Source organism: Scheffersomyces xylosifermentans, assembly GCF_036884685.1.
Source record: "Scheffersomyces xylosifermentans strain CBS 12540 chromosome Unknown RJT20scaffold_1, whole genome shotgun sequence".
In the NCBI taxonomy this organism is placed as follows: domain Eukaryota; kingdom Fungi; phylum Ascomycota; class Pichiomycetes; order Serinales; family Debaryomycetaceae; genus Scheffersomyces; species Scheffersomyces xylosifermentans.
In genome coordinates this window covers 1,656,176-1,669,224 of record NW_027042939.1, presented here as the reverse complement: position 1 = coordinate 1,669,224, position 13,049 = coordinate 1,656,176, and the positions used below count along the sequence as shown (strand labels likewise).

Here is a 13,049-nt window from a genome sequence, read left to right as displayed (position 1 = left end):
CTAACGTCGGTAGAGCAAGAGGCGATGACGTTTATAAAGCGGTCATTAAGACCGGCCATATGAAACACAAGCGACCGAGAAGCTTGACCCTTTTTGATGCTGAGCCCCCGATGCATTCCACCACCAGTCTTGTGCATAGGCGGAGGATCTCAGCTTGAACCTAATGAAGCAAACAATAAGCAACGCGCGAGCTGCCCCGTGACCCATAATTCCAGCGCCATAACCAACATCACGGGAGGTTTTCAGGACAACCATCCCCAAACAATAGAATACGAACAATAATTATTGATTATTAATTAAGGTTCTAATCGTCTTGCGTCCGAACTACGAGCCCCGAAAACGTCGTAATAACCCAGAGCATACCATGCACTTCTCGGCTGCCACTCCACCCAGTGTCCCGACATCATGGCCCGCTCTCTGCCACCACCACGTCTTCTCCAGAAAATACCCAGTTTCCCAGTACAGTAGCACTAATTTTCTGTCTCTAATATGCTAATATGTCCCTAATATGTCCCTAAATTGTAGCTGTCTCCGTCGGCTGTCTCTAATTTTACGGTCTTCTTTACTGCGACCGTCCCTGTGTTGCCGTGGAAATTTCTTTTTTCGTCGTTTCATCACACGCTTTCGGAAGTTTTTTTTTCTGTCTACACTCTTACCGCCGTTACTGTAATGCTCCCACGGTACTAAAGGCATATATATAACAACAACCATAACAACAGACAGCCCCAGTGAACTCATACCCACTGCGTTATCTTCTTTCCCAAATCTCTGACATCATACCTCCGCATCGAACGGACCTCATCACCGAAATTCAACGAATTCCACCGGCTCAACCCTCCTCCTTCTATCCATATCCTACTCAGACACTCCAAACAGTCACCCCAGTACCTCCCACCGCCGACCTCACGCTAGGTCCACAGTTCTCCCTAAAAATAGTTCCTTTCGCACCATCCTCTCCGCGAACATTTCATTCCTCACGGTAATTTCTTTAGCGGTACATTTGATTTGATTTATCATTACCCCTTTTCCTAACCATTCCATAACACCCACAACGCATAGACAACATGTTACGGTTCAAGAATAAGTTCAAGTTCGGATCCTCACACCCTACCTCGCTGTCGTCGTCGCTTAACGGCACGAATTCCGAGCGGGACGGAGACTCGCCAGAACTCTCCATCCCCAGCGATTCGTCGCCCCGTAACTCAGTGGAGTCGAGAAGAACCATCTCGGTCAATAACTTGACCGACAGCGTGCTGAAGCTCTCGGTGAGTAATAGCAATGGAAACAGCACCACCACCAACAATAGCACCCTAGTAGCCAACGGGAACGATTCTCTGGCTAAAGACTTCGACGATAAGGACAACCACTTGAATGCTCCAACCATTAACACTCAGCCATCGTCCACAAGTTTGGCCACTACTTCCAATAACAGCACTACTAGCACAAGAAAACCATCAGATGGCTCCTCGGCTGCTGGAACTGCAAGTACCAACATTACCGAGCTGTCAGCGGTGTCAGACTCACTTTCCGAACCCAACACCACGGCGACCTCCAACCCTGGACTATTAACTGTGAAAATATACAACTCAAACAACCTCGAGTTACCCATCAAAATAAACAATAACAAGCAGATCTTGCACGCGTTGGCCGTCAACTCCAATAATGACAGCATCTCCCAACAACTTCTCAAAAACTTAAATGCATTAGAGTACAACGACTCCAAGGATGAAACTTCTGGTTCGAACGAAAAGTTAACCGGAAACTTGCTGACTCATGACTTCTTACCCGGGTCCATAGCCACCAATTTCTTGCCCTCGATCATCACAATACCCAGCACCGAGAATTTAGTGAAGTCCTTGTTGTACTTGACTATTGAATTCGACAATAACGTCTTAGTCATTGAGCCCCAAAAGGGTACAGTCAACCAATCCACATGGAACCAAGTCGTCTCCTTTGATGTAACGAAGAAATCAACTCCTTCGAACTCTCCAAATGCATCAACGAACTCTTCAATTCATAATCCACAAAATAGCACATCCACGTCTGAAACAGGTTCGAACTTCCTTAATTTGAACCTCTTTATTCGTTTACCTAACATGCTTATTCCTGAGTCTGAAAAAGTATCCAAAAAGCACTTATTCACTAACAATGCCAATTCTTCCACACCAGCGAACATCGGAGATTTACTTATAGGTACGATTAAATTGCCGTTAAACTTGAAATATCACACGAAGTCTATCCGTTTAATGAACCATGAGTACTTGAAATTCACCAATTACAACTTGGAGAAAGTGAGTGATCTTATTTCCAAGGAAATGGGTGAAATAATGCTTACCATTGAATTTAAGCCTTTGACGAAAACTCATCTCTCCATCGATGATTTTGACTTGTTGAAGGTTATTGGAAAGGGATCCTTTGGTAAGGTTATGCAAGTTGTGAAGAAGGATACCAAACAGATCTATGCATTGAAGACATTAAGAAAGCAGCATATTGTGTCCAGAATGGAAGTAACACACACTCTTGCAGAGAGAACTGTTTTAGCAAGAATCAATAACCCGTTCATTGTGCCTCTTAAGTTCTCGTTTCAGAGTCCTGAGAAGTTATATCTCGTCTTGTCATTCATAAACGGAGGTGAGTTGTTCTGGCATTTGCAAAGGGAAGGTAAATTCTCGATGGACAGATCCAGGTTCTATATCGCCGAATTGCTAACAGCATTGGAGAGTTTACATGATTTAAACGTCATCTATAGAGACTTGAAGGCCGAAAACATCTTGTTGGATTACCAGGGTCATATTGCATTGTGTGATTTCGGTTTATGCAAGTTGAACATGAGTAACGAAGACAAGACCAATACTTTCTGTGGTACCAATGAATATTTGGCTCCTGAGTTGTTATTGAACCATGGTTACACCAGAAGTGTAGATTGGTGGACTTTGGGTACATTATTGTATGAAATGTTAACTGGTTTGCCACCATTCTACGATGACGATGTTCCTACCATGTACAGAAAAATCTTACAGAACCCATTGCGCTTCCCATCATTCTTGGAAGGTACCGACGCACAAGATTTATTGACTAAATTGTTGCAGAAAGACCCTAAGTTCAGATTGGACGAAGCACTGGAGATTAAGAGTCACTCCTTTTTCAAGGATATTGACTGGAACAAATTACTCAACAAGAGTTACTTACCTCCATTCAAGCCCAATGTGGAGAATTTACTAGACACTTCAAACTTTGATCTGGAGTTTACTAATGAGAAGCCTCAGGACTCAGTAGTTGACGATTTCTTGTCTGAGAGTGTCCAGAAACAGTTTGGAGGATGGACATACAATGGAGATAGCGCCTTTTAAAGGACATATTACATGTTAGCTACCTCAGCCAAGTTGTCTATATAGACATTACATTTAAGTACATTAGTTCAGTTCTACATAGTCATAGCAATCTCGTATTGATGTATTCAATATAGCATTATATATAAACCCCGTTGAATAAGAAAACTTAAAAATTAGTAAATTAGTTGATATTTCGTTCATTTCTGAGTTTGGTTAGAGTTAAACCACCACTAAGATCCTTATTGAATCTATCTATTAGCTGCATCATTGTAGGTAGCTCCACTTCTGCCTGGGAATGTTTTCCCTCCTGTCTTGGTTTTCGTGCTGACTCTCCCTGGCTCCAAGGGAGCACCATGCTTGAAGTTTTCGCGGCCCAATGGGATGTTACCTTGTTGAATACGCTCCTCGTCTCTCTTCAAGTACTGCTGGTAAGAAGGATGGAGTTGGTCGGGGCTTGCCAAAGTCATATTCACGATATTAGGCTTAACTTTATACACATTAGGGTTGTCGTAAGCTTGTGACGAGCCTTGCTGTGGGTAATTTTGATCGGCGTATCCTTGTCCGTATTGCCCGTAACCTTGAGGACCTTGTGGTGGCAATGGCGAATACCCTTGCTGTGAGTTTTGCAACCACCCTCCGCTCAGTGTCCAACCTTGTTGCTGCGAATTATTCTGCGGCAACCCTTGTGGGGGATACCCTTGGTAGTCGGAGTACCCCTGGGGGCTATCGGAGTATCCTTGGGGTTTATTGGAGTAACCCTGTTGGTTAAATTGGTTATACTCCGGCTGTGTGTTTTGTTGGTGCTGTTGTGGTGGTGGTCCTGGTGGTGGTCCGTTGCCTCCATGTGCTTGTTCTGAGTATGGTGGTGGGGGAGCAGGATCCTGGTAATTATTATGGTGCGACTGTCTGTAGTGCTGGGCTTCATTGGCCTTAGCTGAAGAGCCCGAATTGTACGTGCTTTTCTCGGACATTCTTAAGTTCTATGGATAGTATGGCCCAGGGAATTTGTCTTTGGACTGAGATAAAAAAAACTAGTTATCAGCAATTAAAAACTCTGACCCATTTCTCTTGGGGCAATGCCTATGAAATAAAATGATGTAATGGGAGATGAAATTATGGTCACGTGGAAGACATGGACAAGCAGAACAAAAAAGAAGAAGGATGAGGAAGTGACGACAATCACAAAAAAAGAGACAAGAGAGTCGACAAAAGAAAAGAACAAAACCAGATTTCTAAGTCATGTGACTTTAGGTAACGTGATTAGCCGTCCAAATTGGGAAACAAAATTTTTCAGTTTTGGATGAATAAATCAGTGGTTTTAATGGTGGTTGAAAGCAGTATTTAAACGGTATTTGGAGACCAATAACACACATGTTCAACCCGTTCAGACCATCCACAATAAGCGGATTCCCCTCGGGATCCGTTGTGCTCAAGACTTTTGTCCGTGGAAAGAGACAATCTACCCAATCCGCATCAACCAAGAAGGTGGTGAACCAATTATCTGCATTGTCTGCCAGTAGAAAGCAGCCCAAATTATTGAACTTATGCAATGAAGACTTGATAAAACACAGAACTATCGTAAATGCCTGGAAAATGTTCAAAAGAAGAGAAGAACAACGCAGACACAACCAGTTAAAAAAACAATACAAGAGTATCTATAATGCCATGGAAGACTTGAAGCAGACATCTCCAAAACTTTTCGAGTTGGCCAACGCCAAGGAAGAGGGTAAGAGATTCCCATTGGAAATGAGAGTGCCTACGGATTTCCCACCTACTCAGCCATGGGTGTACAACTACTCTCCTAAGAAAGAGACCAAGTAAACTGCGATAATCGTACATATATCGCATTAATCGTCATAAAGCACAAGGGCAAACGATTCAAGGTAAAGCCCTATCGTCATGAATTTTACTATATTCATGGTCATAAACTTCAGTTCATAAATAGTCTACTGGTGCTAGGATTTAGTCCTTGACCAGAGGAATCCCTGTACATATACATTAGATATAAGATGTCTAATACATAATTCGCCATTATTTAAGCCTCTACTGAGATCGAAGTAATACAACTCAATAAGAAGAGGTAATCAATTCTCTTGTTTAACTTATATAATTACGAAAAACATTAATATAAGAAGTAAATACCTAGTGAATTCTTATTCTCATGCAAAATACATTAATCATACACATTAACTTTCTATACTATAGTACAATGGCCCCTGCTTCTAGTCATCGAGATTACGGGCTTTCCTCTTTCTGCTTGGTGTGCTCAGATTACTGGAACCCTCCCTGTCGCTTATCAAACCAGTGGAACTCACTCTGTTGTTAATGCTTGAAACCGATGCTCCAGGCTCGACAGAATCTTCATAGTCATCCAAATCATCCTTAGCATTACTTGGACCTCCAGATCCAGAACCTCCTCCGGGGCCAGCAGTGCCATTTGTGCCATTCAATTGTCCCTGTCGTTTCATAAGCGTCTTAATGTAGTTTACAGAACTCAAACTGAAAATATGATCTTCATCAGTATACTGAATTCTCTTTTTGTTGGATCCACCACCACCAGTCTTGGAGAAGTTCTCGAATCCTTTTACAATACTTCCATAAGTGCTATCGTTGAAGTATTCGTTCTCTTTCTCGTATATAGAGTCTTCAAGGGCGTTCAACTTCGCTGTGAGCTCTTGTTTTCTTAAAATTTGGCTTGTAAGCTGATTTTTTAGCTCTGTATACTTATCTATATTGGACGTAGCACCGCCTGCGGATGCTGTTCCAGTTGAAGATGAGACAGTATTCGCTGTTGAAGGTATCGTACTCGTTGGTGATGCTGAAGGTGGTGGTCTACTCTTTGGTGAGCCAGTAGTCGGCCTAACCAGATGAGTTTTAACGTCTTTGCTCGTCATTATATTAACCCTGTATATTCCACTGTTCAGCAGGTTGAGCCTTGTCTCAAGAAGAATACTACAGGAAGCGTTACTTATGATAAGAGTAGTCAAATAATGATATTTCTCCACTGTAAGGTTGGAATATGAAGATTTGTTTTTTCGTGTCGCATAATCTGGATTAGTGTCTATTAATTACATAAGCATACGCAATGCCAAATCATATGAAAACCGTGGCCCGGAGAAAACTTCCGAGGGTCCGTCAGGCTCAAAGGTGAAAGAAGCACAGACACACACGATCAGCCCGAGAAGACAAGAACCACGGACAATATGGATTTTCCGGAACGACCCGGGGATCGGAGGCAGACTCAAACCAGGTCTAAATGCCCGAAAGTGCTTGTGACTCTAAGATATGAGTAGTCAATTGCTCCATCATAGTAAGATTCGATACACTCGATGACTCTACAAGTTACTCTACACATAACCCAGGAAACCACAGCAGAGTACAGCACAACTACAAAATATCGTACAGCATATTTGTCGGCTGGACACGACTAATAACTGTGGGTGAAGAACTCCGAGTCCGAAAGAATAATTCTCACCAAAGCAAACATGTCCATAGGCAGGAACACCGATCAGAGGGTAAGACGTGATGTTTGGTTGGAAGCACAGAGGTTATGATGTGGTACTACGGGCAGTGTTATTAGGGGTTTTTACTAGAGAAAGCGGAGAATTCGTAATGGTTGGCAATACATTCCCCCCCCCCCCCATTTTCAATATCAATGCGCCAGGGATTTATGAAACCCCATTCTTCCATGTCGTACAAGTTAAGGGCTCCCCTCCCATTGAAGGATTGGTGGTGATACTGAAAAATAACTGGATCAATTGACACCTCATCTCATCGCAATTGACACAATTCTAGGCCAGCCACTGTAGCAGGATGTAAAGGCCACGGTCTGTGAAATGGGTTTGAGGATGTAAGATGTAGCAGTGGGAACCCCGGTGGAAATGACTAGAAAACACGACATCTCCGGACACCACACCACCATCACGAAACTCAGATTCCTCCAGATATTCCAGGTACCAACCAGGAACACCAGACAGCAAGCCAGGCCCGAAAGCCTGTGATACACAACGGTGCCGGCAAAACCAGGTTTTTTGGGCATTGCAGCCATTACATGGTGCAATACATATTCCATGGGTTTCCATTTGGGCCCCATTGAATCGCATAGGCTTTTATTAAGTAGTGGGAGTTGTAGTGAGGGAATCCCAATAACAGAAGAGACGTTCAATTTTAGCATATTCACTCTTGTTATACTTACTTTTCTACCCTAAATAACTAACCAACACCATATATGTACAAAAAGAAAAACACCAAAGCACATTTCCATTCACAATTCCACCATGTCTTTCTCCATCTGCCTCTCTTCCTCTATAATCATACCCCATGTAATGAACACACAAACCATGTTCACAAACCATGCCAAACCATGATCAACCATGATAATACCCAATTTTTCACCTCTCGTGCCTTCTCGTGCCTTCTCGTGCCCTTCTCACACCCCCAATTGCATCCTCTGCACCTTCCCACTCCATCTCGCTATAATGACACCCACCTGTTCCACCTTCAACCTGATCTGGTGATGGCCATTATGCACTCTCCCTACCGTCCGTCGTCTTCTCCCGTTCTCTTTCCCTCACTCCTTCCTGTTACACTTGCTGGTGTTACTCACTCACCCACTCCCTCCCTCTCATACACTCACTCACCGGTCGGCACATCGGAATGGTGTGGTCCACACAAAATGTCTCTGGTACCTCACAGGCAGTGGTTGATTTGCTGATGCCCACAGTTCTCAATTTTCAGTCGACGTCTCGTTAATATAAAGACTCCCTGATTTCCTCATTACCATTGTGCTCGGAGGAGGAGTTTTTCTTGTTCTCTTATTTCTTCTGTAGCTGCAATTGAGGTTCTATCTGTTCAATTACACACACACACATTCACATCATGGCTGTCTCCAAAGTATTTGCTCGTTACGTCTACGACTCTCGTGGTAACCCAACCGTCGAAGTCGACTTACACACCGAAAAGGGTCTTTTCAGAGCCATCGTCCCATCTGGTGCCTCCACCGGTATCCACGAGGCCCTCGAATTGAGAGACGGTGACAAGTCCAAGTGGTTGGGTAAGGGTGTCCTCAAGGCCGTTGAGAACGTCAACACCATCATCGCCCCAGCTTTCATCAAGGCTAACATCGATGTCAAGGACCAAGAGGCTGTCGACGCCTTCTTGAACTCCTTGGACGGTACTCCAAACAAGTCCAAGTTGGGTGCTAACGCCATCTTGGGTGTGTCTTTGGCTGCTGCTAAGGCTGGTGCCGCTGAGAAGAACGTGCCATTGTACAAGCACTTGGCCGACATCTCTGGTGCTAAGCAAGACCCATTCGTCTTGCCAGTTCCTTTCCAAAACGTCTTGAACGGTGGTTCCCACGCTGGTGGTGCTTTGGCCTTCCAGGAGTTCATGATTGTCCCAACTGACGCCCCAACCTTCTCCGAAGCCTTGAGAATCGGTTCCGAAGTTTACCACAACTTGAAGTCTATCACCAAGAAGAAGTACGGTCAATCCGCCGGTAACGTCGGTGACGAGGGTGGTGTTGCTCCAGATATCGGATCTCCAAAGGAGGCCCTTGACTTGATCACTGACGCCATTGCCCAAGCTGGTTACACCGGTAAAGTTGGTATTGCATTGGATGTTGCTTCGTCCGAGTTCTACCACGACGAGAAGTACGACTTGGACTTCAAGAACCCTAAGTCTGACCCAGCCAAGTGGTTGACTGGTGAACAATTGGCTTCCTTGTACGAGGAATTGATTAACACCTACCCAATTGTCTCCATTGAGGACCCATTCGCCGAGGATGACTGGGACGCTTGGGTTCACTTCTACTCCAAGGTTGGTGACAAGATCCAAATTGTCGGTGATGACTTAACTGTCACCAACCCAATCAGAATCAAGACCGCCATTGAGAAGAAGGCTGCCAACGCTTTGTTGTTGAAGGTCAACCAAATCGGTTCTTTGACTGAGTCTATCAAGGCTGCCAAGGACTCTTACGCTGCCGGTTGGGGTGTTATGGTTTCCCACAGATCTGGTGAGACTGAAGACACCACCATTGCTGACATTGCTGTCGGTTTGAGAGCTGGTCAAATCAAGACTGGTGCTCCAGCCAGATCCGAGAGATTGGCCAAGTTGAACCAAATCTTGAGAATCGAGGAGGAATTGGGTGACAAGGCCGTCTACGCCGGAAAGAACTTCCAAATTGCCTCTACCTTGTAAGTAAGTTACTATTCTTAACACTTAGTGCCAAAAAAAATGAGGTCTGGGTATCTACATAGACACGTAATGAATATTTGAGATATTTAATATGGTTGTATGGTTGTAGTAGCGTAGATTTTCAGTCGTCAAAGTGTGGATGTTCACTTTTTCGAGAGTCGATGTTTCTTCTACATGTTGGAGTTCTTTCGTGTCATGGTTCGTGCTTTAATTTATTTATAAGAATCTTATTAGTCTATGTACAATATATCATTTCAGACTTCACCGCTGGCAATCTTGTCCAATGCCTCGAATAACCTTGTTGCAGCGTAGTAGGTTTCTTCGAAAGAGTTATACAATGGCAAAGGTGCAAATCTAATGACATCTGGTCTTCTCTCGTCACAAATGATGGCATGTTCATGTAAGTAGTCAAACACTTTCTCCATGATGTTATCACTCTTATTGACATAATGTGGTTTGAATATCACCGATAATTGAGCTCCTCTTTCCTCTGGATTCAAAGGTGTTAAGATCTTGAAGCCTATTTTATGCTCCAATGGCTCGTCATCCCCAGCTTCTTGTTTTATGTTATATTTCGAAGATTGTAACAAATCCTGTAAGAATTGAGTCAATGCAATACTCTTCTCTCTCAACTTCTGCACCCCACCAACTTTCTGGAACAACTCTAAAGACGATTTGACAGCCACCACATCAATAACAGATGGGTTCGACTGCCTATAAGATAATGCCGAGTTGATTGGATCAAACTCTTCCAACATCTTGAATCTGTCAGCAGCATTGTTTCCCCACCAACCAGCTAATCTTGGTGTGAAATTCCCCTTTGAGTTGTTCTTCGTATATTGTTCGTGAACATATATTCCTGCAATACCTCCAGGACCTGAGTTTAAGTACTTGTAAGAACACCAGGCTGCAAAGTCTACGTTCCAGTCATGCAATTTCAATGGAACATTTCCGGCAGCATGTGCCAAGTCCCAGCCTACTGTGATCTCGTTCTTACTCTTCTCCTTAACGTAGTTGGTAATCTCCTCTATCTTGAAGAATTGTCCAGTATAATATTGAATTCCAGGAAAGCACACAAGGGCCAAATCGTCAATGTTATCGTCAATGGCCTTCTTTATCTGTTCTGTTGTCAAGTACGTATGTCCCGGTTGGACTTTCAACTGAATCAAGTGACTCTCATCGAATCCATGGAACTTTACCAAATTTACAAATGCATAGTAGTCTGAAGGGAACGCTTGCTTTTCAAACAAAATCTTCGTTCTTCTTCCCCTTGGCTTGTAGAAGTTTATCAACAAAGCATTCAAATTGCTGGTCAATGTACCCATAACTGCAACTTCGTTCTCCTTAGCTCCCACTATTGGTGCTACTAGAGGAACCAAAGGTAAGTCAATATCAACCCAAGGTGTCTTTCCTTCATTCTGGCCCGGATGGTTGAAGTGAGCCTCGACTCCTCTTTCAACCCATGCGCTGAGCTCGTCGTTAATAGCGGCCTTAGTCAGCTTTGGCATCAACCCGAGTGAATTTCCACAAAGATAGATCGACTCCGTGTCTTCAGGGAATTTTTCACTTTTGATCCCAAGCGATTTGAAGGTTGGAATGGCGAATTCTTCCTTGTAGACAGGGAACTTCTTGTCCAATTCCTTTGCTTTTTCCAACGGCATGACGGTAGCGAGTATTAGTACTTATGTCTGAGCAAAGCAATTCCTCTAAAGAAATAGCACCTGTCAATCAATCGTATTATCTATTCAATCGGTGTGAGTGTGAGTCTTTTTTTTCACCCATAAATTTACTATGACAAATGCGAATAAATGCGAATTTGTATGCGCTTGGGAAGGATGAGAGAGAGAGAGAGATAGAGTGGGTATGAAAGAATGCGTGTTTGGCTCAGTTGGAGTGGAAAATGGCAACGAGATTAAGGAATTGTATGGTGTAAGGATGCTAGAAGTGGCCTATTTACTTGGAAAGTTGGTTTTCATGGCGCGAATGGGAAAAGAATGGGCCTGTGGTCTCTGGCCCTGTGGTCTCTGGCCTTGTGGTCTCTGGCCTTGTGGTGCTGTACACTCTCTGTCTGATGATGTGCCTAACTATGGGGAGGAATCCTTAACTATGGGAGTTGCTCCTTCTCTAATTTCCATTTACAAATGGGTATTTCCCCTTAATTATGGGTATTTTCATTTAACTATGGCCATTGCCATGATTTTGTATGAGAGGTCTAATAGAAATATGAAATACCACTACATACTTTATATATACACTTCAACAATAGCTCTGTACTTTTATCTCCTACATCACCTTACATAAAATGTCCACACAAAAATACAATTTCAACACAATATGCCATCATTAAATCTGAATAAATATGTGACATCACATCTTACCATCACCTACTTACCATCTCATACTTAGCATCACATCTCTATCTCTTTCTCTATCCCTATCTCTTTCTACCCCCGTTCACAGCCCATCACAAAAGCCCTCTGCTACCAACTCCCCATTACATAATTTTGCAACTGTACAGTGCAGACAAAAACCGAGCTCGAAAATGTCCGAAGATTCTGACACCAAAATGTCTGTCATTACAAGAGTTGATAAAAATCAGTTACTTGTTTTCTTTATGGTTGATAAGTAGATTTCATAATTTGATAAGTCGAATTCGATATATACAACCATTACAATAAGCAGGAAGAAGAACAAGGAAAACTAGGGACGAATAATATACTAATCATCATAAGAATTTGACGTTAGACTGTAAGATTCATATTAATTTACAACAACTGACATTCACTCACAAATCACAGTAACAATAGCATATCACCCATGATTCATTCAGTTTTAATATGTAAGTTAAAGGAAGAAATAACTATATTATGCTTATTAGGCTAGACCCACAAGAACCCCATTACTAACCTAGGTCTCTAGTCAACAATGACGGCTTGCCCAGATTGATGAAGTTCTACACGCCAGTAGATATACCCACACAAAGATTACTTGTACAACAAGTTTACCAATTAATATCGGTTAGAACGTCACAAGAATGCTCGTTTATTACCCCTCCATCCTTGTTGGAAGACTTGGACGATATCATGGTCATCTACAGACACTACGCCACATTATACTTTGTGTTTGTGGTTGACGACCAAGAATCGGAATTGGGAATTCTTGATCTTATCCAGGTGTTTGTAGAATGTCTCGACAAGTGCTTCACCAACGTCTGTGAATTGGACTTGGTATTTGGATGGCAAGTATTACAAACGGTTTTGGAAGAAATCATCCAAGGCGGCATGGTCATAGACACAAATATCAGCAGGATAGTGGCGGCTGTTGACGAAGCTAATAGTCAAAAGAATGCCAATACCGGCGGCGGTAGTATCAGCGCTTCGATCTTGCTGGCGGTTTCCAGAGATAGAAGCTTCTGGGGTGGAAGATGAGGCTAGGAACTACAAATTGCATTACTTCATTAATTATTTACATTACTAATATACAACCATATAAAAACATTCGATACGGTAAGCTGTTCAAATG

General features: G+C 43.0%; 8 protein-coding genes across 8 annotated transcripts; 5 read left to right on the top strand and 3 right to left on the bottom strand. All coding sequences in view use genetic code 12, as the record gives it.

Moving 5' to 3' along the window:
- Window positions 1-1,064: 1,064 nt before the first annotated feature.
- Window positions 1,065-3,449, top strand: RJT20DRAFT_101811 (serine/threonine protein kinase; the record flags this gene model as incomplete). The annotated part of the gene is made up of 2 exons (XM_064915668.1): window positions 1,065-1,407; window positions 1,519-3,449. The coding sequence occupies 2 exons, from the start codon at window positions 1,065-1,067 to the stop codon at window positions 3,348-3,350; spliced, it is 2,175 nt and encodes a 724-aa protein (XP_064777186.1). The 3' UTR covers window positions 3,351-3,449.
- On the bottom strand, window positions 3,450-4,670 carry RJT20DRAFT_124304 (uncharacterized protein). The gene has a single exon (XM_064916201.1). The coding sequence runs from the start codon at window positions 4,301-4,303 to the stop codon at window positions 3,581-3,583; it is 723 nt and encodes a 240-aa protein (XP_064777185.1). The 5' UTR covers window positions 4,304-4,670; the 3' UTR covers window positions 3,450-3,580.
- RJT20DRAFT_124303 (mitochondrial 54S ribosomal protein mL40) lies at window positions 4,671-5,492 on the top strand. The gene has a single exon (XM_064916200.1). The coding sequence runs from the start codon at window positions 4,704-4,706 to the stop codon at window positions 5,151-5,153; it is 450 nt and encodes a 149-aa protein (XP_064777184.1). The 5' UTR covers window positions 4,671-4,703; the 3' UTR covers window positions 5,154-5,492.
- A 62-nt stretch (window positions 5,493-5,554) lies between these two features.
- On the bottom strand, window positions 5,555-6,226 carry EAF6 (Eaf6p; the record flags this gene model as incomplete). The annotated part of the gene is made up of 1 exon (XM_064918126.1): window positions 5,555-6,226. One exon carries the CDS (start codon window positions 6,224-6,226, stop codon window positions 5,555-5,557), a length of 672 nt encoding a protein of 223 aa, XP_064777183.1.
- Window positions 6,227-8,128: 1,902 nt separating this feature from the next.
- ENO1 (phosphopyruvate hydratase) lies at window positions 8,129-9,702 on the top strand. The gene has a single exon (XM_064916342.1). It carries the CDS (start codon window positions 8,211-8,213, stop codon window positions 9,528-9,530), a length of 1,320 nt encoding a protein of 439 aa, XP_064777182.1. The 5' UTR covers window positions 8,129-8,210; the 3' UTR covers window positions 9,531-9,702.
- RJT20DRAFT_12174 (kynureninase) lies at window positions 9,657-11,289 on the bottom strand. The gene has a single exon (XM_064915931.1). It carries the CDS (start codon window positions 11,186-11,188, stop codon window positions 9,782-9,784), a length of 1,407 nt encoding a protein of 468 aa, XP_064777181.1. The 5' UTR covers window positions 11,189-11,289; the 3' UTR covers window positions 9,657-9,781.
- Window positions 11,290-12,086, top strand: RJT20DRAFT_12175 (uncharacterized protein). The gene has a single exon (XM_064915932.1). The coding sequence runs from the start codon at window positions 11,391-11,393 to the stop codon at window positions 11,826-11,828; it is 438 nt and encodes a 145-aa protein (XP_064777180.1). The 5' UTR covers window positions 11,290-11,390; the 3' UTR covers window positions 11,829-12,086.
- APS3 (Aps3p) lies at window positions 11,915-13,039 on the top strand. Its single transcript, XM_064916351.1, has 3 exons — window positions 11,915-12,275; window positions 12,326-12,366; window positions 12,447-13,039. The coding sequence occupies exons 2-3, from the start codon at window positions 12,345-12,347 to the stop codon at window positions 12,953-12,955; spliced, it is 531 nt and encodes a 176-aa protein (XP_064777179.1). The 5' UTR covers window positions 11,915-12,275; window positions 12,326-12,344; the 3' UTR covers window positions 12,956-13,039.
- Window positions 13,040-13,049: the final 10 nt, after the last annotated feature.